The 24,842-nt window shown below is 38.2% G+C and overlaps 1 protein-coding gene across 11 annotated transcripts in view; it reads left to right on the top strand.

The window, feature by feature from the left end:
* The window catches only part of RPRD2 (regulation of nuclear pre-mRNA domain containing 2), a 101,688-nt gene that overhangs the window by 42,373 nt on the left and 34,473 nt on the right, over positions 1-24,842 (top strand). For 7 of the 11 annotated variants that reach the window (XM_058715906.1, XM_058715911.1, XM_058715905.1 and 4 more), the window contains exons 2-6: positions 7,940-8,069; positions 21,446-21,546; positions 22,432-22,509; positions 24,044-24,096; positions 24,702-24,828. In XM_058715906.1, coding sequence (XP_058571889.1) covers positions 7,940-8,069; positions 21,446-21,546; positions 22,432-22,509; positions 24,044-24,096; positions 24,702-24,828 — 489 coding nt within the window. The remainder of the gene's footprint in view (positions 1-7,939; positions 8,070-21,445; positions 21,547-22,431; positions 22,510-24,043; positions 24,097-24,701; positions 24,829-24,842) is intronic. The other 4 variants (XM_058715909.1, XM_058715910.1, XM_058715916.1 and 1 more) reach the window with 1 other exon arrangement.

Raw genomic sequence — 24,842 nt, 5'->3', positions numbered from 1 at the left:
TCGCACTCTGTCTCTCTGTCTCTTTGTTCTCTCTCTCAAAAATAAAAAATAAAGATTAAAAAAATTTTTTAAAACCTAAATTCCATATCCTTTCTGGTCTCTTTCACTGATTTTTTTTTTTCTAACATGAAATCACTGTAATTACTGGGTTTTTAAAATTGTATTTTTTTTAATGTTTATTTTTGAGACAGAGACAGAGCGCGAGTTGGGGAGGGGCAGAGAGAGAGGGAGACACAGAATCTGAAACAGGCTCCAGGCTCTGAGCTGTCAGCACAGAGCCCGATGCAGGACTCATATCCACAAACTGTGAGATCATGACCTGAGCCGAAGTCAGACGCTTAACCGACTGAGCCACTTAGGAACCCCTGTTTTTGTTTTTGTTTTTGTTTTTTTAAAGGTTGACTCTTTATTATAAAAAAGTTTTAATTACCAGAGTTCTTATTTCATCCATAGCCTGCTAGGTATTGAGCAGTTGATGGTTTGTTTTTTTTTTCTAATTTCCTTTTCAGTAAATTTTCATTTTATCTAATGCCAGAATTCAGATTTCTTTAGTTTATCCAGAAATGTCATTTACAGATGATTAGTCCAAACCTTTGTGCAGTTCAGGAACACAAATTAATTACATCAGATTATTTTGTCTCTTGAGACCCTTCATCTCTCCACTACGTTTTATGCCACTGATTTGTTTTTGTTTTGTTTTGCCTTTTCTATTTACTTTTTTTAATTTTTAAAAATTTACATCCAAGTTAGCATATAGTGCAACAGTGATTTCAAGAGTAGATTCCTTAGTGCCCCTTACCCATTTAGCCCATCCCCCCTCTCACAATCCCTCCAGTAACCCTCTGTTTGTTCTCCATATTTAAGAGTTTCTTATATTTTGCCATCCTCCCTGTTTTTATATTGTTTTTGCTTCTCTTCCCTTGTGTTCATCTGTTCTGTGTCTTAAAGTCCTCGTATGAGTGAAGTCATATGATATTTGTCTTTCTCTGACTAATTTCACTTAGCATGGAACCTACAGTTCCATCCACGTAGTTGCACATGGCAAGATTTCATTCTTTTTGATTGCTGAGTAATACTCCATTGTGTGTGTGTGTGTGTGTGTGTGTGTGTGTGTGTGTGTGTGTATATACATACACATATATATACACACACACCACATCTTCTTTATCCATTCATCCATTGATAGACATTTGGGCTCTTTCCATACTTTGGCTATCATTGATAGTGCTGCTATGAACATTGGGGTGCATATGCCCCTGCGAAACAACACACCTGTGTCCCTTGGATAAATATCCAGTAGTACAATTGCTGGGCCATAGGGTCGTTCTATTTTCAATTTTTTGAGGAACCTCCATACTGTTTTCCAGAGTGGCTGCACCAATTTGCATTCCCACCAGCAATGCAAAAAGAGATCCTCTTTCTCTGCATCCTCGCCAACATCTATTGTTGCCTGAGTTGCTAATGTTAGCCATTCTGACACATGTGAGGTGGTATCTCATTGTGGTTTTGATTTGTATTTCCCTGATGATGAGTGATGTGGAGCATTTTTTCACGTGTCAGTTGGCCATCTGATTGTCTTCTCTGGAGAAGTGTCTATTCATGCCTTTTGCCCATTTCTTCACTGGATTATTTGTTTTTTGGGTGTTGAGTTTGATAAATTCTTTATAGATTTTGGATACTAACCCTTTATCCGATATGTCGTTTGCATATATCTTCTCCCATTCTGTCGGTTGCCTTTTAGTTTTGCTGATTGTTTCCTTCGCTGTGCAGAAGCTTTTTATCTTGATGAGGTCCCAATAGTTCATTTTTGCTTTTGTTTCCCTTGCCTCCAGAGACATGTTGAGTAAGAAGTTGCTGTGGCCAAGATCAAAGAGGTTTTTGCCTGCTTTCTCCTCGAGGATTTTGATGGCTTCCTGTCTTACATTTAGGTCTTTCATCCATTTTGAGTTTCTTTTTGTGAATGGTGTAAGAAAGTGGTCCAGATTCATTCTTCTGCATGTTGCTGTCCGGTTTTCCCAGCACCACTTGCTGAAGAAACTGTCTTTATTCCATTGAATATTCTTTACTGCTTTGTCAAAGATTAATTGGCCATACATTTGTGGGTCCATTTCTGGGTTCTCTCTTCTGTTCCATTGATCAGTGTCTGTTTTTGTGCCAATACCATACTGTCTTAATGATTACATACAGCTTTGTAATACAGCTTGAAGTCCATATGCCACTGATTTGTTAATGGATTGGGCCAGTTGCCCTGTAGAATATCTCACTTTATAGATTTGTCTGGTTGCTTTCTTGCTGTGTTATTAGCTCTTTTTATTATTTCAAACAATAAAATTACCTGCAGCTTTTTCTAACACACCCTTTTTTATAAAAACTTCATGGTCTTTGTTAGCCACAAAATAAGGGTTAAAACTTTCTTAGCTCAATATATAGTAACCATCAGAATTTGTCATCTCTGCCTATTCTCCCACTGTTCTTCCAGCCAAACCCATGTCCTGGTCTGAGACACAAATAGAAGTAGGTAGTGATTGGTGCACCTAGGTGGCTCAGTTGATTGAGCGTCTGACTCTTGGTTTTGGCTCAGGTCATGATCTCTCCGTCATGGGATCAAGCCCCATGTCAGGCTCTGAGTTGGGCATGGAGCCTGCTTGAGATTCTTTCTCTCTCCCTCTGCCTCTTTCCCCAGCTCGTACTCCCCCCCCCCCAAAATAAAAAAATTAAAAAAAAAAAGAAATCAGTAGTGATTAAGAATATAGACTTTGGAACCAGATTGTGTGTATTTAAAAACATTATTATTTTTTTAATTTTTATTTTTAATGTTTACCTGTTTTTGAGAGATAAAGACAGAGCATGAGCAGGGAAGGGGCAGAGAGAGGGGGAAACAGAATCTGAAGCAGGCTCCAGGCTCTGAGCTGTCAGCACAGAGCCTGACGTGGGACTCAAACTCATGGACCGTGAGATCATGACCTGAACTGAAGTCGGGTGCTTAACTGACTGAGCCACTCAGGTGCCCCTCTATTTAATTTTTTTTAATACTTTTTTAAAAATTTTTTTTTAATGTTTGTTTATTTTTGCGACAGAGAGAGCATGAATGGGGGAGGGTCAGAGAGAGAGGGAGATACAGAATTGGAAGCAGGCTCCAGGATCTGAGCTGTCAGCACAGAGCCTGACACGGGGCTCGAACTCACGGACTGTGAGATCATGACCTGAGCCGAAGTCGGACGCTTAACCGACTGAGACACCCAGGCGCCCCAATACTTACTTTTTGAGAGAGAGAGAGAGAGAGAGAGAGACAGACAGAGTGCGGCGGCAGGGGGAGGGGGAGAGGCAAAGAGAGATACGGAGACACAGAATCCGAAGCAGGCTCCAGGCTCTGAGCTGTCAGCACAGAGCCCGACGTGGGGCTCAAACCCATGAGCTGTGAGATCATGACCTGAGCCGAAGTCAGATGCTCAACTGACTAAGCCACCAAGGTGCCCCCAGACTGTCTGAATTTAAATTCCAGCTTCAGTACTTACTTACGTCATACTTCATACTTTGGACAGTTCATGCCATTCCATCTGTTAAATGCAGATAATAGTACCAACCTCATAGGGTTGTTGTAAGGATATCAGTTAATATATGTGTCATCTTGAAGTGCCTGAGTGGCTTAGGTTGTTGAGTGTCTGATTCTCGATTTCAGTTCAGGTCATGATCCCAGAGTTGAGGGACTGAGTCCTGCATCGGGCTCTGTGCTAAGCATGGAACCTACTTAATATTCTCTATTTCTCTCCCTCTGCCCCTGTCTCCTGCTCACACTCACTCTCTCTAAAAATAAATTAAGTAAATATTTGTATCATCTTTAAAAATGTCTAGCACATAGAAAACGCTTCCTGCCTACAAAAATACAACTTCCTCATCAGACATTTAACATATATTATTTAAGCACCTGCCACACACTCAATTAGTCATTGAGGACTTAGCAATAAACAAGACAGAATTCCAGCCTTTGGGGAGCTTATACTCTAGTGGAAACTGCAGAGAAGTACACTACAGTGTGATAAATGCATGACAGGTATGGGTTCAGGATGTACTAAAGGCCTTATCTTACGGAGTCAGGGGAAGCTTCATGGAAGATGTCATATGTAAGCTGAGAGTTGAAGGAGGGAAAGGAATTAACCTGTTGAAATGGGTGGTAAGGCAAGGGTAGGAGGTGGGGCTTGATGATGAGAACAAATTGTAGGTCAGTAAACTGCACCTTTAAGGTCAGTAAACTGCACCTAAAGAAATCAAGTAAGCAAGAACTCTGTGCGGAGGGTTTGGAAAGCATTCAGGATGGGTCTTCTCAAATCCCACTGCCTTTAGGCATCTTCCCAGGCTACCTCAGCCAATTTTTCTCATTCTTCTGACTTTCAATAGTGATTTGACTATAGAGTGTAGGTTTTACATTGAGAAGAAATTGCACTAAAATAGTTTGGGGAGGTTTGTTTGGGGAAGAAGTAGAGATAAGATGGGGGGAGATCAGAATCTGTCATGAATTAAATTTAAAATTTTGAACTTTTTCCCATGGATGAGTAGAAAACACAAGATATTTAGGATGGGTTCTCCTAGAAAAGGAAAATTCAGAGAGAGAGATTGAGCGCATGTGCAAGGTTTCTGGGAACTGTGAGTTCTTCCTTAAAGATAGAACTTTGAAGGGGAAGAGATGAGACTGAAAGAGAAGGTAAGATCCAGATCATAAATGAAGACCACGGTGTTTAGGCATTTTCCAGTGAGCAGTTGGAAGTCGTTGACACATTCGATATGGGAAACAATTAGATAATGAGAAGCAAATTTAGCAATTGAGAGAGTGAACTTGAGGGGACTTAGAGGCAAGGTACCAGTTAGGAGGGTACTGCAGTAGTAGTCCAGGTAAAAAGTGATGAAGCCAGCAAAGAGCAACAGGAAGAAGAGAAGGAAAAGAGGGGAAAGCTTTGACAAATATTACTGGAGTAAAAATTGGCTGGACTTGGAGACTTATCAAATATGGTGAGGGTCTCCTATGGAGTAGGAAGAGTCCAAAAATGTTGCTAAAATTCTGGCTAAATACAAGAGCAGTACCAGAAGAGGAGGAAGATTAGTAATAAAATATTGAAAAATCAAGCTCAAGGTGCCTCTGAGACATGGACGTGGGTGTGTGCATTGACTGATAAAGGGAAATCCAGGGTTGGTATCTGTGGACATGGGAGTCATTGATGCATAAGTGGTGGGAGTTAAAGTGGTACAAGTGGATGGTTTTGCAGGTAGCATTCCATTTTCTGTGTGCTAAGCACTGTCCTGAATGCTTTACATACATTGTTCCATTTAATTCTTTTTTTTTTTATTTTTGAGAGAGAGAGAGAGAGAGAGAGACAGAGCATCAATCGGGGAGAGGCAGAGAGAGACAGAGACCCCGGATCCAAAGCAGGCTCCAGGCTCTGAGCTGTCAGCACAGAGCCCGACACAGGGCTTGAACTCAACCATGAGATCATGACCTGATCCAAAGTCGGATGCTCAACCAACTGAGCCACCCAGGCGCCCCTTCATTTAATTCTTATAACAACTCTATGAAGTTGTCATTTTACAAAGAAAAAGAAAGTGTAATATAGGAGAGTTAAGTAGTATAAAAAACCCCAAGGCTGATAAGCGACAAAGTCAGGAATGGAGCAAACTATCTGACTTAAAACCTGAAATCTTAAACATCGTGCCATGGGTGAATTGAGAAGAGTGCTCAGGAGAGAACCCTGGGGAGCTTCAACATTTAAAGGAGGATGGTCATGGATGGAGCAGTCTATCTGCACATATATGTAGATATTTGCATATATGGAGAAGGAACCAGAGAGGTAGGAAAACCAGGAAGGTGGCTGTGACAGAAATGGAAAGAGGAATTACCATAACATTACCATAACATTGTGCCAGAAGCCACAATGAAGTAACATTTTAAATTTTTTCATTGGGTTTAATAATTTGGAATTTACTGGTAACCTTGGTAATTGCTGTTTGGTGGCAACATAAATGAAATAGCATAATTTGTGTAAAATTCTTAAGCATAGTAGATTGCATATTTTAAGCACAGCAAAAAAAAAAAAAAAAAAAAAAGTCTCTCGTATAGTTACAGGAGTTAAAGTGGAGACAGTGAGGACTCTTTTAGATACCTGAATCTAAAAGATCTTAACTGACTCAGGTAAGTTGATTTGGTTGGGTTTAAATATGGATACATTTTTTGAGAAAACAGAATTTCCATCCAATGACTTCTGCTTTCTCTGTAGAGTAGCATATAAACTTATCTGTTGAGAGTGAGAAGGAATGTGGTGAAACAGGGGACTTGAGAAGAGTGGTAAAAATTTGAAATCACTCTTACAGCAGATGAAAGAGGATGCTGATTAAGAACATGTGGAAGGGGGGGCACCTGGGTGGTTTAGTCGGTTAAGTGCCCAACTTTGGCTCAGGTCATGATCTCACTGTTCTTGAGTTCGAGCCCCATGTTGGGCTTTATGCTGACAGCTCAGAGCCTAGAGCGTCTTCAGATTCTGTGTCTCCCTTTATTTATGTCTGTTCCTCCCCTGCTCATACTCTCAATCTCAAAAATAAAGATTACCAAAAAAAAAAAAAAAAAGAACATGTGGGAGCACTGTAGCATTGTAGTGGCAAGGGCCCAGTTGAAGGAGACTAGATTTATATGGTTTCAGTCCTCCTGGTGGTATGATTTTTCTCCAGCACAATCCAGGAGCAGAAATAAAGGTGCAGTAAAGGGATTTAGATTGATCCAGATTTAGGATTTTGTTGAATGCATGTGATGGAAAGGCTAGATTAGGGAAGAAAAGGAAAAGAAAATGAACGTTTTTTTATTTTTTTTATTTTTTTTTAACGTTTATTTATTTTTGAGACAGAGAGAGACAGAGCATGAACGGGGGAGGGTCAGAGAGAGAGGGAGACACAGAATCTGAAACAGGCTCCAGGCTCTGAGCAGTCAGCACAGAGCCCAACGCGGGGCTCGAACTCACGGACCACGAGATCGTGACCTGAGTCGAAGTCGGCCGCTTAACCGACTGAGCCACCCAGGTGCCCCGAAAATGAACATTTTAATAAAAGAATGGTTTAAATAATAGATCAAAGACTGTGGAATTGATAGAGAAAAAATTGAGTAAAAAAAAGTGACTAAAGTTAGAGAAAATATAGAACTTAGATCTTGATGAACAGATAGAAGGGGAGTGGGAGGCTATGGTCAGAAAAGGGGGTTTTAAAATGCACAGAAGAGTGGTTCTTGGAGGTCACTGAATTTAAGATAAGATATTGAGAGACTAGAAAATGTGATGGATCATCCAAAAGGATATTAAACTTGTCTAGGATATAATGAAACTTGGGGTGGTTTTGCTTGAGGTTCTAGAAGGCAGATTGATTTGGCCTTTGAAAAACTTAATCTAGGTGTGTGGTCAAATTACTTGTCCTAGGACCTAGTGCTGTAAGTAGCAGATAGCAGGATTTAGGTGTATGAGTAGTATGTGGACTAGTTGATTAAAAAAAAAAAAAGAGTCTATCTACAATAATAATGTAGAGGAGGTTAAGCAGTTTGCCTAAGGTCACATTCCGGGTGGTTCTAAAGCCCATACTCTTTCCATTAACCCTGGTGTATTTGCAGTAAGCTGAGCTTCCGGAGAACAATTTCATTTTAGCTTCTCCAGAGATAATGAGGTTTTTAGTGCCAAACATCTACAAAGTGAAATGGAAATCTACCCAAGGAGCACCTTGAACAGAAAATTGACCTGAAGTAGTCAAGGTTTTTAGGTACCAGTTTCAGTAAATTGATCCATTAGTTCATTTTTCTCTTTATCTGTTATATACCCATATAATAGTTTACACAGTTTGAGAATACTGTATTTAGAATAATTGAACTAAGTGTAATTTGACTCATTTGGTTTAATTTATTGTCTTTTGTCATTTCTAGCTGCCTATCCCCACCGTTTGAATCTCTTCTACCTTGCTAATGATGTCATCCAGAACTGCAAAAGGAAAAACGCAATCATTTTCCGTGAATCATTTGCTGATGTCCTTCCTGAAGCAGCTGCTCTAGTGAAGTAAGTAAATTCTTACTGCTTTTTGGGATCTAAGCTTAGAAAATTACGAATTTTAGTTCGCCTTTTTACCTGTTAGTAAGAATTGTTAATAATTCTACATGCTTAAAGACCGAAGGATATTTTGCTCAAATTGTTCATGTAACTTTCCCACTAATACACATATTTTTCTTTTAAACATTCTTTCTTCTCTCTCTTTTTTTTTTTTAATGTTTTTATTTATTTTTGAGAGAGAACAAGTTGGAGAGGGGCATAGAGAGAGGGAGACAGAGGATCTGAAGTAGGCTCTCCACCAACAGCTAAGAGCCTGATGCAGGGCTTAAACTTTCGAACCCTGAGATCTTGACCTGAGCCGAAGCCAGACACTTAACCAACTGAGCCATCTAGGTGCCCTTCTTTCTTCCCTTTTTGAAAGCTTCTTTGTTATTTACTCTCTCCCTCTTTACTACCTTGACCATATATATCTCTTGGTCATATTCTTTGGTTGGGAGTACTTTCCAACTGTTTCTTCTGTTTCCATATTCTTTTACACATTTCCTTTCTTCTTTCAGTCTTTTTGAAATCTTGCACCCTCTATGACATCTGTGTAATTAAAGAGAGATGGAAATATTTATTCCCAACCTCATATTGATTTATTCCATCCTTAGTGAAATTGTATGCAGTGTTTCCCAAAGTATGGAATACTTAACATTTGATCTTACTTTTACTCTGTATTAATAGTGTTTTCCTGGTGTTTCACCCATATTTGCAAGTTGTTTATTTGGTTTAAGAGGCATACACACCCAACTGGAGGGTAAACAATTATATGGAACAATCAAAATAGTTAAATATTAACTCAAATTATATATTGACTAGCATAGTATTATATACTTGTATAAATAATGTGACTATTGCATATTACCGATCCATTTGTTAGTATTAACCCATTAAAAACAGAACGATCCCTTTTCCTTCCTTTGGATTATTAAGTTGAGGTGTTTATTTTGGTCCTACTTGAATGTGCTATGTAATACAGGTTTACACCCACGTCAGAGTACATAATATAGAGGTGCCTGGCTGGCTCAGTCAGTAGAGTGTGTGATTCTTGATCTCCCACAGTTTGTGTGAAAATAGGTTATAAATTCAAAATTGTTATACAAATATTATTTGCAACTCACGGTGACTAACTTTTCAGGGAAGCATATTGAATTTTATTATTTCTTTTTACAAAATGACAAAACTGAAGCCCAGTGCAGTTAAGAAATTGCCCAAAAGTAAAATGTCAATTTAGTAAAAGAGGTGAGAATAGAATTGAGATTTTTTTCTGACTCTGAGTCCCCTATTTCTTTCTTTTTTTGTTGTTAATTTTCTTTTTTTTAATTTACATCCAAATTAGTTAGCATATAGTGCAACAATGATTTCAGGAGTAGATTCCTTGATGCCCCTTACCCATTTAGCCCATCCCCCCTCCCACACTCCCTCCAGTAACCCTGTGTTCTCCATATTTATGAGTCTCTTATGCTTTGTCCCCCTTCCTGTTTTTATATTAATTTTGCTTCCCTTCCCTTATGTTCATTTGTTTTGTCTCTTAAAGTCCTCATATGAGTGAAGTCATATGATACGTGTCTTTCTCTGACTATTTTCTCTTAGCATGATACCCTCCAGTTCCATCCACGTAGTTGCACAGCCAAGATTTCATTCTTTTTGATTGCTGAGTAATACTCCATTGTATGTATATACCACATCTTCTTTATCCATTCATCTGTCGATGGATGTTTAGGCTCTTTCCACACTTGGGCTATTGTTGATAGCACTGCTATAAACATTGGGCTGCATGTGCCCCTTCGAAACAACACACCTGTATCCCTTGGATAAATACCTAATAGTGTAATTGCTGGGTCATAGGGTAGTTCTATTTTTAATTTTTTGAGGAAGTTCCATACTGTTTTCCAGAGTGGCTGCACCAGCTTGCATTCCCACCAGCAATGCAAAAGAGATCCTCTTTCTCTGCCTCCTCACCAACATCTGTTGTTGCCTGAGTTGTTAATGTTAGCCATTCTGACTGGTGTGAGGTGGTATCTCATTGTGGTTTTGATTTGTATTTCCCTGATGATGAGTGATGTTGAGCATTTTTTCACGTGTCAGTTGGCCATCTGGATGTCTTCTTCAGAGAAATGTCTATTCATGCCTTTTGCCCATTTCTTCACTGGATTATTTGTTTTTGTTGTTGTTAATTTTTTAAATATTATTTATTTTTGAGACTGAGATAGAGTGTGAGTGGGGGGAGGGCAGAGAGAGAGGGAGACATAGAATCCGAAGCAGGCTCCAGGCTCTGAGCTGTCAGCACAGAGCCCGATATGAGGCTCAAACTCATGAACCGCAAGATCATGACCTGGACTAAAGCTGGACACTTAATAGACTAAGCCACCCAGACACCCAGCCACCTGTTACTTCTATTTTACGGTATAGTCCGCCTAAACTTAACTTACATTTTTTCATTTTTTTAAGTGATTATTTGAGAGAGAGAGAGAGAGAGAGAGAGAAAGAGCACCAGCAGGGGAGGGGGCAGGGCAGAGAGAATCCCAAGCAGGCTCCATACTGTCGGCATGAGCCCCACAGGGGGCTTGATCTCACAAACTGTGAGATCACAACCTGAGATCAAGAGTCAGATGCTTGGGGCGCCTGGGTGGCGCAGTCGGTTAAGCGTCCGACTTCAGCCAGGTCACGATCTCGCGGTCCGTGAGTTCGAGCCCCGCGTCAGGCTCTGGGCTGATGGCTCGGAGCCTGGAGCCTGTTTCCGATTCTGTGTCTCCCTCTCTCTCTGCCCCTCCCCCGTTCATGCTCTGTCTCTCTCTGTCCCAAAAATAAAATAAAAAATGTTGAAAAAAAATTAAAAAAAAAAAAAAAAAAAAGAGTCAGATGCTTAACCAGCACCCAGGCGCCCCTTTTTTCATTTTTTTAAAATGTCTTACTTACAGTTTTTCATCTTATAATGGCCCCTTAGTAATTTAAATTCTTGTCTCTACATTTCTTAGTTACCAGAGGCTGATTATCTTCCTGTTTCTCCCTCCTTTTCTCTCTGCCTTTAAATTTCCCATTATCATCTCTATTTGATGTATTTATATTATTATGATATTCTTCTAACTACTTTCTCAGTGTCTGATATCCTTTTCATTCACTTCTGGCTATGATGATTTAACACTATAGGCTCTGGAACCAGTGTACATGGGTTTGAATCCTGGTTCTGCCACCTTCCAGCTATATAACTTTAGGCAATATAAATTAGCCTCAATTTAGGGGAGGTGGGAAGGGGGTAAGCTAAATGGGTATTAAGGAGGGTACTTGTGGTGAGCACTGGGTGTTGTATGTAAGTGAATGAATCACAAAACTCTACTACTGAAACCAATATTATACTAAATGTTAACTAACTGGAATTTATTTTTAATTTTTTTTTTTCAACGTTTATTTATTTTTGGGACAGAGAGAGACAGAGCATGAACGGGGGAGGGACAGAGAGAGAGGGAGACACAGAATCGGAAACAGGCTCCAGGCTCTGAGCCATCAGCCCAGAGCCTGACGCGGGGCTTGAACTCACGGACCGTGAGATCGTGACCTGGCTAAAGTCGGACGCTTAACCGACTGCGCCACCCAGGCGCCCCAACTAACTGGAATTTAAATAAAAACTTGAAAAAGAAAAGTAAATAAAACTAGTGGGTTTCCACATCAAACCCATAAAAAAAATAAATTAGCATCAGTTTTTTTATCTGTATATTCTTATCTGTATAAATCTGCCAATAATAGTACCCACCACATAGAGTGTGGGAACTAAATGAGTTAATATTATATAGAGAGAGTGCTTAGAAAAGCCACTGGCATATAATGAACACTTAATAAGTGTTAGTTGCTGCTGTGATGTTGAGGTTGACAATAACGATTACTCCTGTGATTATTATTAACAAATTAATGTTACCAAATCACTGTTGTGACCCTTCTTTTAAAAATATTTTTATATTAGTATATAATTTAACACATTCCTTTCCATGTTTGTTATTCTTTGACTCTCAAACCAATTATATAATTAATTAGAGGCAAAAAGTATTATCTTCATTTTGCAGATGAGAATACTGATAATAAATGATACAAAACTACTTTAAGATAGGAAATTGGGGACACCTGGGTGGCTCTGTTCTTGGGGCACCTGGGTGGCTCAGTTGCTTGAGCATATGACTCTTGATCTTGGGGTCATGAGTTTGAGCCCCATGTGGGGTGTAGAGTAAATAGTTAAATAAATAAAACTTTGAAAAAAGAATGTAGAAGGTGGGTATGATTATAGATGTTCCAGACCATAAAAGAATAATAGGAACGGCTTTATTCCAGTGAATTTGGAAATTTAGACAGTATGGTTAAGTTCATCAAAAATACAAGTAACTAAAATGGCTCAAAGAAAAAATTGAGGACTTAATAATCCTATAACCACCCGAATAAATTCGATCAGCAGTCAGAAATCTTTCCATAAGAACATCCCTCTGTTTTGCAATGGGTTTGCCACCCGAACACAAGTGTCATGAAAACCACCGCTAAAGCCAAGCCAGAATGGTAAAGGAGAGGATTTATATCAACACCGGTTGTTGTTGGAAAACAAGTCTGCCACTGCTGGCCACTTGATCACAAATGTGATGGGATGAAAAATATGAGAAAGCAGCTGCTTTTATGGGAATGGGCTCCTTCAAGTACTCCTGGATCTTCGATAAATTGAAAGCTGAATGTGACCATGGCATCACCATTGATACCTCCCTGTGAAAATTAAAGACAGCAAGTCTTATGTGACCCTCAGTATGCTCCAGGACACAGACTTTATAGAAAACACGATTACAGGTACATCTCAGGCTGACTGTGCTGTCCTGATTGTTGCTGCTGGTGTTTGGTGAATTTGAAGAAAGTAACTCCAAGAATGGTCAGACCTATGAGCATGCCCTTTTGGCTTACACATGGGGTATGAAACAACTATTTGTTGGTATTAATAAAATGGATTCTATCAAGCCGTCCCACAGATAGAAGAAATAGAAGGAAATCATTAAGGAAGTCAGCACCTAACATTAAGAAAATTGGTGGGGTGCCTGGGTGGCTCGGTCAGTTAAGTGTCCAGCTTCAATCCAGGTTATGATCTCGTGGTTCATGGGTTTGAGTCCCACATCGGGCTCTGTGCTGACAGCTTGGAGCCTGGAGCCTGCTTCAGATTGTGTCTCTCTCTCTCTCTCTCTCTCTCTCTCTCTCTCTCTCTCTCTCTGCTTCTACCCGTCTCGTGCTCTGTCTCTGTCTCTCAAAAATAAATGTTAAAAAAAATTTTTTTAAGAAAATTGGCCATGCCCCTGTATGAATATTTTATAGCAGTTCTGTAACTCATTTTCAGTAGCTGTGTTAATGTGTTTGTGATTGCATTTTTTGGTGTTTTTTTTGGTGTGGGGTTTTTTGTTTTTGTTTTTTTTGGTGAATGCATATTTTGGCATGAGATGATACTACTTTATCAGAAGCTAATGAGAACAGATTAAATATGGCTTTAATATATACATAATTTTTGCATCAGGTGAAGGCACTAATGATTTCACCATACGCTGTGAAAAATATTTTCAGTAATGTAGATGAAGAAAAATGGTGAAATAATTGAATAGTAAGTATTATAGGCTTGATAAAATGAAAACAATTTATATGTTATCATGCTTGCATTGCAATTTGTAATTTGTTGTTAAAAGAGAGAGTGCAAGCAGGGGAGATATAAAAGAGAAGAAGACAGAGAATCCAAACCAGGCTCTGCACTATCAGCACAGAGCCCCACATGGGGCTCAAACCCAAGAACTCTTGAGATCATGACCTGAGCCGAAATCAAGAGTAAGAAGCCTAATTGACTGAGCCACCCACCCGGGTTCCCGTGGTATTTGCTTTATACTTACTTTGTAAATCTAATTTGTAGTTGTTAAAGAATTATAGAATGTAACCAATGGGATCATAAAACTGTAAAAAGATATATGGAGACTTTGCCATTAGCTTCATAGGAAATCCAAGGGCTAAAAAGGATTTAGCAGGGTTGCTGGGTACAAATCAACATCTAGGAATCAATAGGTTATTTCAATATGTCAGAAATAACCAACCAAAAAATATAGAAAAACATTCATAACAGTAACAAAAGTTATAAAGCCGTATTTGGTATCTAGAATAAAAGGGTGTTAAGACTTCTCTGGAGAAAATTATAAACTGTTACAAAAGGTAATAGCATGTAAGTATAGTACACTTTAATAAAAATCCCAATAGGACATTTAAAGAAACTTGTTATGCTGATTCTAAAGTTCATATAGAAGAGTCAATGTCTAGAAGTAGCCAAGACTGTTGGTTAGCAGTGAGTAGGACTTAACTTATGAAACATCAAGATTTATTATTTGACTATAGTAATTATAAATGAATGTAGTATCAGTGTAAGGATAGATTTAAGGAACAAAACAGAAAGCCCAGAAATGGAACTATACATGTGTGGGAGAAGTTGTAATGGTAGAAGTGCATTACAAATCATTGGGGGGAAAAATGAACTCTTCAATAAGTGAGTTTGGAACGTAGGCTTTCCGTGCAGAAAAAATAAAATTAAATATTAAATGTTTTTCTATACCTTACACACAAATATATTCCAAATAAATTGCCTTAGTGTATAAAACAAAACTTTTAAAATGTTAGAAACGCGGGCACCTGGGTGGCTCAGTTGGTTAAGCATCTGACTTGAATTTAGGTCATGATCCCACAGTTCATGAGTTTGAGCCCCACCATAGGCTCTCTGCTATAGATCCTCTTTCCCCCTCTCTTGCTGCCCCTCCCCTACTTGCTCCCACTCTCTTCTCTCTCTCTCTCTCTCAAAAATAAATAAACATTAAAAAAAATTTGTAACTAGAAAAATGTTAGAAACAAATCTACTTTTATGACTCTAATGGTTAAAAAGCTCTTATAAAGACACAAAGAACTGATAATAAAATATTCATGAATTAGGGGCGCCTGGGTGGCGCAGTCGGTTAAGCGCCCGACTTCAGCCAGGTCACGATCTCGCGGCCTGTGAGTTCGAGCCCCGCGTCAGGCTCTGTGCTGACAGCTCAGAGCCTGGAGCCTGTTTCCGATTCCGTGTCTCCCTCTCTCTCTGCCCCTCCCCCGTTCATGCTCTGTCTCTCTCTGTCCCAAAAATAAATTAAAAACGTTGGAAAAAAAAAAAAAATTTTTAAATATTCATGAATTTAATTACATCAGAATTAGAGTTCTGCATTATATAAGATACCATAAAATTAATGACAAGTGACACACTAGGGAAAATATTTGTTACAGGCAAATAAAAAAGATAAGATAAAAAATAAAAAAGATTTTAGAGGTAAAATCTATCTTCATCTAATTTCTAAACTCCAAGGTTTTTGATTAAATACTGATTATTTCCTTAAGTTGACTTATTATTTAGTCTTCCATTCAGTCAGTTAGCAAATATTCACTAAGCACCTGACACATGAAATCCCAGAAATAAGATATTGATCAAAAATACTCCCCTGAGTGAGGTACAAGATTGTGCTGTTTAGCTCTGTTTATTTTGACTGTGATTCCTGGGCACCTCCTCCTGTACTCTTTTTCTTTTTTTTTAAGTGTATTTATTCTGAAAGAACGTGAGTGGGGGAGGGGCAGAGAGAGAGCGCAAGAGAGAGACAACTCCAGGCAGGCGCAGAGCCCCACATAGGGCCTGAATCCACAAAATCGCAAGACCATGACCTGAGCCGAAACCAAGAATCTGAAACCCAACTGACTGAGCCACCTAGGCACCCCATCCTTCTGTACTCTTCATCAACTTTATGCTTTGAAATAATTTGCCAATACTTCGCTGTTTTAAAGTCAGAAATGGGGGGTGCTAGCAAAGGAAGCATCTGTTGGATATCTTAGCAATTCTATAAGGTCAGCTTGTTGTTTGTTACTTATAAGTCAAACAACACAGTTTATAATTAATTTCTTGTGTTGTATGTGGTAATAATTGTACATTCTGTAGAAATTGAGATTGTGATCAGTAATGGCTAAAATAGAGGCCTAGAATAACAAGGTAAATAAAACTGCCATTCTGGGTTTTGTTTTGGTTTTATTTTCACAGAATTCCTAAATATGAGAGAGAGAGATGGTTGAATTGTAGAAGTTTGAGAGTTCTGTGTTTGTATAAATAATTAACAAATTTAGGAATTTTAGAGCCAACAAATTATTAAAAATTACTTTTACAAATGAAGAAACCTAGAGATACCTGGCTGGCTCAGTTGGTGGAGCATGGGACTCTTGGTCTCAGGGTTAAGTTCAAGCCCTATGTCAGGTATAGAGATTACTTTAAAAATAAAATCTTTTAGGGGCGCCTGGGTGGCGCAGTCGGTTAAGCGTCCGACTTCAGCCAGGTCACGATCTCGCGGTCCGTGAGTTTGAGCCCCGCGTCAGGCTCTGGGCTGATGGCTCGGAGCCTGGAGCCTGTTTCCGATTCTGTGTCTCCCTCTCTCTGCCCCTCCCCCGTTCATGCTCTGTCTCTCTCTGTCCCAAAAATGAATAAAAAACGTTGAAAAAAAAAAAATTTAAAAAAATAAAATCTTTTAGAAAGTTTTTGGTTGTTGTTAATTTTTAATTTTCTTTAGAGAGAGAGAGAGAAAGTGGGGAGGGGCAGAAGATGAGAGAGAGAGAGAGAGAGAGAGAGAGAGAGAGAGAGAGAGAGAGAATCCCAAGCAGGCTCCATGCTCAGCACAGAGCCCCATGCGGGGCTTGATCCCACAGCCCTGGTATCATGAGCTGAGCTGAAATCCAGAGTTGGGCCACTCAGCTGACCGAGCCACCCAGGTGGCCCTTAAAAAATAAAATCTAGGGGCGCCTGGGTGGCTCAGTTAGTTAGGCGGCCGACTTCAGCTCAGGTCATGATCTCGCGGTCCGTGAGTTTGAGCCCCACATCGGGCTCTGTGCTGACAGCTCAGAGCCTGGAGCCTGTTTCAGATTCTGTGTCTCCCTCTCTCTGACCCTCCCCCGTTCATGCTCTGTCTCTCTCTGTCTCAAAAACAAATAAACATTAAAAAAAAATAATAAATAAATAAATAAACATTAAAAAAATTTTTTAATTAAAGTGCAGAATGGGCAAAGGTATTTGTAATGTTGGCAAAATAATTAATATTTTATATATAAAACTTAATCCTTAGATAAACACTAAAATGCTAGTGATCAGATAGGCACAGTTCACAAGAGAAAATATTACCTCATTCCATTGATCAGTTTTAGTGTTATTAAAGGTGGGGTATCCAGACATTTGTGTATGTCCTGATAGGATACAGTATAGAGTATATAGTATCATTAGTTAAGTATTCACTCTCCCAAATTTAAGCATGTATGTAATGCAAATAATTTTCATCTAGAAGAAATTCAGGCAGTGGAACAAGTTAAATGACACCAACAGAAGCAAATAAATAAAGCTAGAGTGTGGAATGTTCTGCTGGAGAGCTGACCCCTCAACTTCAGCATTAGTAAATGGCATGGGAAAAATACTGAGAACAATGTAATCTAATTGCTCTAGATTAAAAAAGATTTAAGAGACATAACCAAATGCAATGTGTTGATCTTCTTTGAATCCCAATTCAAACAAACCAACCATAAGTGGACATTTTTTAAACATTCAAGGAAATTTGATTGTAGAACAAATGAAGATGGTGCCAGTGAATTATTGTTAATTTTATTAGGCATGATAGTAACACTGTTGTTGTATAACCAACTGTTAGAATTTTTTTAGAGTAGGGGCAAAATGACATGATAGCTGGGATTTGCTTTAAAATACAGTAAAACCTTGGGGCACCTGGGTGGCTCAGTCGGTTAAGTGTCCGACTTCGGCTCAGGTCATGATCTCATGGTCCGTGAGTTCGAGCCCCACGTCGGGCTCTGTGCTGACAGCTCAGAGCCTGGAGCCTGCTTCAGATTCTGTGTCTCCCTCTCTCTCTGACCCTCCCCCATTCATACTCTGTCTCTCTCTGTCTCAAAAATAAATAAACATTAAAAAAAATTAAAAAAAATAAAATACAGTAAAACCTTGAATGTAACTTGTATTGTGACTGTTCCTCAAAGTGAGCAAACATTTCTAACAAATTTTAACTTCATAAATGAGTGATGTCTCGCAATATGAATAGTATATGATGCCGAATGTCACATGATCACAACTGACCCGATGGTTCTTGAAATTCACTTTGATATACGAGTGCTTTGGTTTACAAGCATGTTTCTAGAACGAACTGTGCTCACAAACCAAAGTTTTACTGTAGTGCAACAAAGTGGCACCTGCCTGGCTTAGTTGGTGGAGCATGTGACTCTTGATCTTGGGGTTACAAGTTCAAGCCCAACATTGGGTGTAGAGATTACTTAAAAATAAAATCTTGGGGTGCTTGGGTGGCTCAATTAAGCCTCTGACTCTTGATTTCAGCTCAGGTCACGATCTCACGGTTAGTTACATCGAGCCCTGCATCTGGCTCCATGCTGAGCGTGGAGCCTGCTTAAGATTCTCTCTCTCCCTCTTCCCCTCTCTCCCGCTCATACATGCTCTCTCTCTTTCTCTAAAATAAAAAATAAATAAATAAGCCTTCAGTTTGGGGCATGTGGGTGGCTCAGTTGGTTAAGCATCCAACTTCAGCTCAGGTCATGATTTCACAGTTCATGGATTCGAGCCCCACATTGGGCTCTGTGCTGTCAGCTCAGAGCCTGGAGCTTGCTTTGGATTGTGTCTCACTCTTTCCTCTCTCTGCCCCTCCCCCGCTTGTATTTGCTTGCTCTCTCTCAAAAATAAATAAACTAAAAAATAAATCTTCAGTGTAAAAAAATGAAAAGGAAAAAATACTGTAACAAAGAAAAGATAGATGAAGAAAATGTGGCAAAATCTTGAAAATTTTTTAGGTCTGGGGTGATTCTAAGTATAATGACATTTTTGAGAGTAAAAATTTTTTAAGAGGGTAAAATGGTTAAATTGGGATTAGGAATACAAATTGAAGTGAGACCAACCATTGCTGCAGAAGTTTGGTGAACAGTATGTTTACACTGGTGGTTGGAGTATAACCCTCTTAGAAAAAATATTTTGGCATTATTAAGGAGAAAGACTTGGATCAAAAAATACTTATTGCAGTATTAATTAAAGTAACAAATCTAGAAATAACCCTAAGTATACATAACAGTAGGCAGGTGATAAATTTTGGATGATAGAGTATTGTCATTATAAAAGTAATTTTTAGGGATGCAAGGGTGGCTCAGTCGGTTGAGTGTCCAACTTCATCTCAGGTTATGATCTCACGGTCCATGGGTTCGGTTCGATCCTTGCGTTGGGCTCTGTGCTGACAGCTCAGAGCCTGGAACCTGCTACAGATTCTGTGTCTTCCTCTATCTCTGCCCCTCTCCTGCTCACACTCTGTCTCTCTCTCTTTTTCTCTCTCAAAAATAAATAAACATAAAAAATTTAAAAGTAATTTTTATAAGGAATTGATTGGAACATTGGGAAATGCTTGTTTCATTAAATGAAAAGAATAGAATACAGTTATGGACACACACATACATAATGTAAAATTGGTTTCATATACAATAGTAGCATCCATATTGGAAAAAAAGACTTAAAGGTAGAATACTGAAGTTGGTAGACTGTAAATCTCCATTTGGTGAAAATCAGTCAAGTTTTTCTTTATACTTTCCCATAATTATTTCAGTGTTATGTAAACACATAATATGTATAGTATAATGTGTATATATTATATATAGTATTTATATTATAGTGGTTATAAAATATACATATATACTATATACTACTATAATATTACTGTATAAATACTATATATACTATTATATGTAATATATATATATATATATATATATATATATATATATATATAAATGTATATGAGAGGAAGATTATCAGCATAAAAAACAAGAAATGAGAATAGAGTGCCTTGGTTCATAAATCCGTAGAAAATATCTGTAGAAGTTTAATACAATTTTCTCTTTCCTATACATGCTGTTATTTGGTTAAAAAGTCTTTTGTGATACATGATGTTACAGATTTAAAGAGTCTCCTGCTTGAAAGGAGCCATAAAACTGGTATCACTCAGTTTTTTATCTTCAGTCTCCATATGGGTTGGTGGTTTCACCTGGGAAGAGATTGAGTTCCCATTTTGTCTTTTTGTTTTGTTTTGGTTTGTTTCTTTTGCATTGTTTTTCTTCTACAGTTTCAGGTAAGACATGATTTTAATTTTTGCTTCCTGATAATTGTTTAATTTTTGCTTCCTAGTAATCAAATACTTCTACTTTAACAATATTCCTCCTTAAAGTATGATGACCAGCTGATGCAGAACTCCCATCTGTAAAGCAAACAGAAAAGTGATAACCCTCCCCTCCCTCATTCTAGATATGTTTTCTTACAGTATTAGGGGATAGCCTTCTGAAAAACTTGTTACAGTACATGATTGATTCATGATTATTTCCAACTATACCTTTAAGAAAAAGCACACTTTATAGCATTGCCAAACACTGTACTCTCATTCTGTACTAATATAGTTGGTTTGGGGGCCAGATGCTTCTATATTAGATTTCATTTTATTAAATTCACCTGCTCTTTTGGAATGCCAGTTGCATCAGTGAGCACGTGGACCAGCCCTCATAACTTCATATCCGTCAGAAGGCTTAGTGCACTGTCCATAACCTCATAAATGTCATTGATAAAAAGTGTTAAATAAGAATGTTTATGATCTTAATGTGTCAACTGTACTTCAATTTTTAAAAATTTAAATAAAAATGAAAATGAAAAATTTTTAACAGTAAAGATTTTTTTAAAATATGAAATTTATTGTCAAATTGGTTTCCATACAACACCCAGTGCTCATTGCAACAGGTGCCCTCCTCAGAACCCATCACTCACCCTCCCCTCCCTCCCACCCCCCATCAACCCGCAGTTTGTTCTCAGTTTTTAAGAGTCTCTTATGTTTTGGCAAAAGAGTGAAGATTTTAGCTTACTAGACACTGTAGGGAAAAATATTTATTTATTTATTTATTTATTTAGAAAGAGAGCATGCGAGCAGGGGAGGGGGCAGCAGGGGGGAGGGAGAGAGAGAGAGAGAGAAAATACCTTAAATAGGCTCCATGCTCAGTGTGGAGCTGAACGTAGGGCTTGATCCCACAACCCTGGAATCAACCCGAGCTGAAGTCAAGAGTCAGACACTCAACTGACTGAGCCACCCAGGCACCCTGAAAAAAAATATATATCTTAAACATCAGAAGACATTTGGAAAATAATTTTGTTTCAGATTTCTAGTTTGAGATATAAATTCACATTTTTATATGTCTGTGTCACTTTTTCTTCTCAGGGATCCATCTGTCTCTAAGTCTATAGAACGAATCTTCAAAATCTGGGAAGATAGAAATGTGTACCCAGAAGAAATGATAATGGCACTGAGAGAAGCTTTGAGTAAGTGTATTTTCTCTCCTAAAAAAAAAAAAAAAAAAAAAAAAAAAAAAAAAAAAAAAATCATTGAGTCTTTAAAATTAAATATATTTTATAGATGTAGGCCTGTTGCATAACAATGAAAAATAAAGTTTTGAATTGGGCCCTATTTATTTAAAATTAAATACTTACAAAAATCTGTTTGAATTAAAATTTAAATAGAATTGGTTTGGGGAGGGTTGGATTTTGTTTGTATTGACTAGAGAAAGTCATGCATATTACGTGATGATGGCTGATTATTTTCCTACACTTACTTTACTTTGAGCATTTTTAACTGTTCGTGTTTTAACAATTACTGCCCTGTCCATTTACTGTTGGAGGATTTTTTTTTATGGGGTTTCAGTTTCCAGTAAGCTATTTGATATTAAGCATATATATTAAGCATTCTTTAGTCTCTGTTTTGGTTTAGATTTGCAATAAATTGTGTATTTATTTTTATGAAGTTACTTACTTCTGATGTATTAGGTGTATTTACTTGAGTCATTAAATGGAAGTTGGTGATATCTGACACCTTGACATTATTTGATTAGAAATTTGCTTTAAAAATAGCATCTTCTAAGAAGCTGTTAAATTCTTCATTTGAATGTGGTAACTAGTATTTTTAAGCTTCCTGCCCTATTCTTCTCAAAAATCAGTGACTTTAGTGATGATAGAAATCATGTTTATTTGACAGCTTCTTAGATCTGGTGGGTGTTTTTTTTTTTTTTTATAAAAATGAAAGGAAAAGAAAGAAAGAAACAACACACAGTCTCGGATTGCCTTTTTTCAATGCTACAACTTTGACACTGAAGTGGACAGACAGAACAGCTTCCCATAATGCCAGATTGCAAAAACTGAAATGTTTTCCAGGTACCACTTTCAAAACTCAGAAGCAGCTGAAAGAAAATCTGAACAAACAACCGAATAAGCAGTGGAAGAAATCACAAAGTAAGGAACAAAATCTCAACTAATATAAAATTACCTCCTCTTTTTGGAGCAGAAGAAAATGTAGACCATTTGACATCGTACCTGGCATAAACCATGGGGAAGCCTGTGTTTTCCAGGCCTGGGAGAGTGACCCAGTGACTTATACTAAACAAGCCATCATGGAGTTACTTCTTTAAAAAAACAAAAACAAAAAAAACCCCTACTTTTAAACAAAGGAAATGCAGAAAAAGGGTTTAAATGAGTGAAGATTCAAGAGTAGTTGGGGGAGTGAAAGAAGAAAAATGCTTGATAGTGCCCAGGCTAACTCTCAGACTGAAAGATATATGAAGGTAGAGGCAGCTGGCATTAAACAACAGAGCTGAAGAGGAGACTAGGCATTAAGAAGCATTTATGTGGGAGCCATGAAATCCTTCAGATTTGGGGACATTCTACCAGATTAGACATGGGCCTCAAATCCTGGCCAGAAGCCCACTCTCTAACAGGAGCTCCTGCTATGTTTATCATGTTTACCCAGCATGAGATCAAGGGAGTGGAATTCTGCATGTGATAGGCTGCTGTGGGCCAAACTGAGGAATATTGAGAAGGACTTGGTGTGGAGGGAACGAGGTAGAAGACAGTGAGAATTGGGAGGTAAAACAAGACACTTGGGATGGTTTCACTCCAGCAAGTATATGATATTCATCATGATTAAGGGAGTCCTGACATCCTTTTGCTCATAAGTTGCATGCTTAGGAAGAGCAAGAGTCATCATTTCAGCCCAAGTTGAACCACAGCGGTAATGTGCTTAGAACTCTCCCTGCCTGTTTTTGCTGTGAATTGAGTCAGCAGAAAAAGAAATCCAAAGCTTAAATCGTAGGAATAGAGTTGATGTTTGTAAGCAATTTTCTTCAGCCAGTGCTCAGGATTAATTGGATGTCCTGCTCCTGAACACTCTTAATTTGAGGTACTGAGATCCTCTTATACTCAGACTAGGAAACAAGGTACTTCATGTATCTCAGAATCTCCAAATCCATAATTCTAGGACTTTGTGATTTAAAGGGTCTGTTGGAGGTAAGTAGGTTAGATGTATCTAAACAGTATATTTTTAGGGGCGCCTGGGTGGCTGAGTGGGTTGAGTGTCTGACTTCAGCTCAGGTCATGATCTCGCGGTTCATGAGTTCAAGCCCTGCATCGAGCTCGCTGCTGTCAACACAGAGCCTGCTTTGGATCCTCTGCCCCCCCGCCCCTCATCCCCCCCTCCCCTGCTTGTGTTCATTCTCTCAAAAATAAACATTTTAAAATTAAATAAATAAAGAGTACATTTTTATATTGGCCATGCGTGGAAGTGTTGAAATTTCATATCTGAGGAATATGAATATTCAAGGAATATGAAATATTACAGAAATACTTATTCTAGGAATTATATTATTACTTAAATGTGCATATTTGATATATGTTCATAAATACACCCTTAATTATAGACCTGAAAAACTTCCTCACTATTTGTCAACTTTTTGTGTCTGTATTCTTAATGACCTTTTATTTAATTCAACAGCATCCACGAATCCAAAAGCTGCTCTCAAGTCTAAGATAGTTGCCGAATTTCGAGTAAGTTAAAGAATGCATTTAACATGCCAAAGCTTTATTCACCCATTTTGTTATAGTTCCCTATATAGTCCAGTAAAATTTATTTTTATTCAGTTGTACATCAGTTATATTTTAAACAAGTTTCAACTGTTCTGAAGCAATCTAGATTGGGATTATATTACATAGAGTTTTATATGTTGCCTTAATGGAAAAATTAACCTTCTTCCAGAATATCTATGACCAGCCAGGTTCTATTACCAGCCGAGGCCCCCGACAAGGGGTTCATCCTTTGGTGAAGTACTACTAAATTAGAACTTGCTTAGAGTTAACATAACACTATGTGTATCTCATTAAAATTTAAGGAAGAAATAAATGGACCTTTGTCTTAGCCTTAACTTTGTATGCATCAATTAGCTTTGAATAATCAAGGATAGGATCTTGTAAAGTATATAACTAAAAATACAGTTTTGTTATGAAAATTGGTATTAATATCTCTGATTATGAGGAAGTGCAAAGAGCCTCTTTCCTCTTGGTTTTGTTAGGTTTTAGACATGTTTTATGTTAAGGGGAATAGATAGAGTAAATGAATGATTTCATAAATGAATATGATTCTGGTCTGTGTTCAGTCCCAGGCCCTCATTGAAGAGCTGTTACTGTACAAGCGCTCAGAGGATCAGATAGAGTTGAAGGAAAAACAGCTGTCGACTATGAGGGTGGATGTGTGCAGCACAGAAACTCTGAAGTGTTTAAAAGGTAATACTTACATC

This window comes from Neofelis nebulosa, chromosome 2, assembly GCF_028018385.1.
Source record: "Neofelis nebulosa isolate mNeoNeb1 chromosome 2, mNeoNeb1.pri, whole genome shotgun sequence".
Classification (NCBI taxonomy): Eukaryota; Metazoa; Chordata; class Mammalia; order Carnivora; family Felidae; genus Neofelis; species Neofelis nebulosa.
The sequence above is the reverse complement of the archived record's forward strand: the minus strand, read 5'-3'. Positions and strand labels throughout refer to the sequence as shown.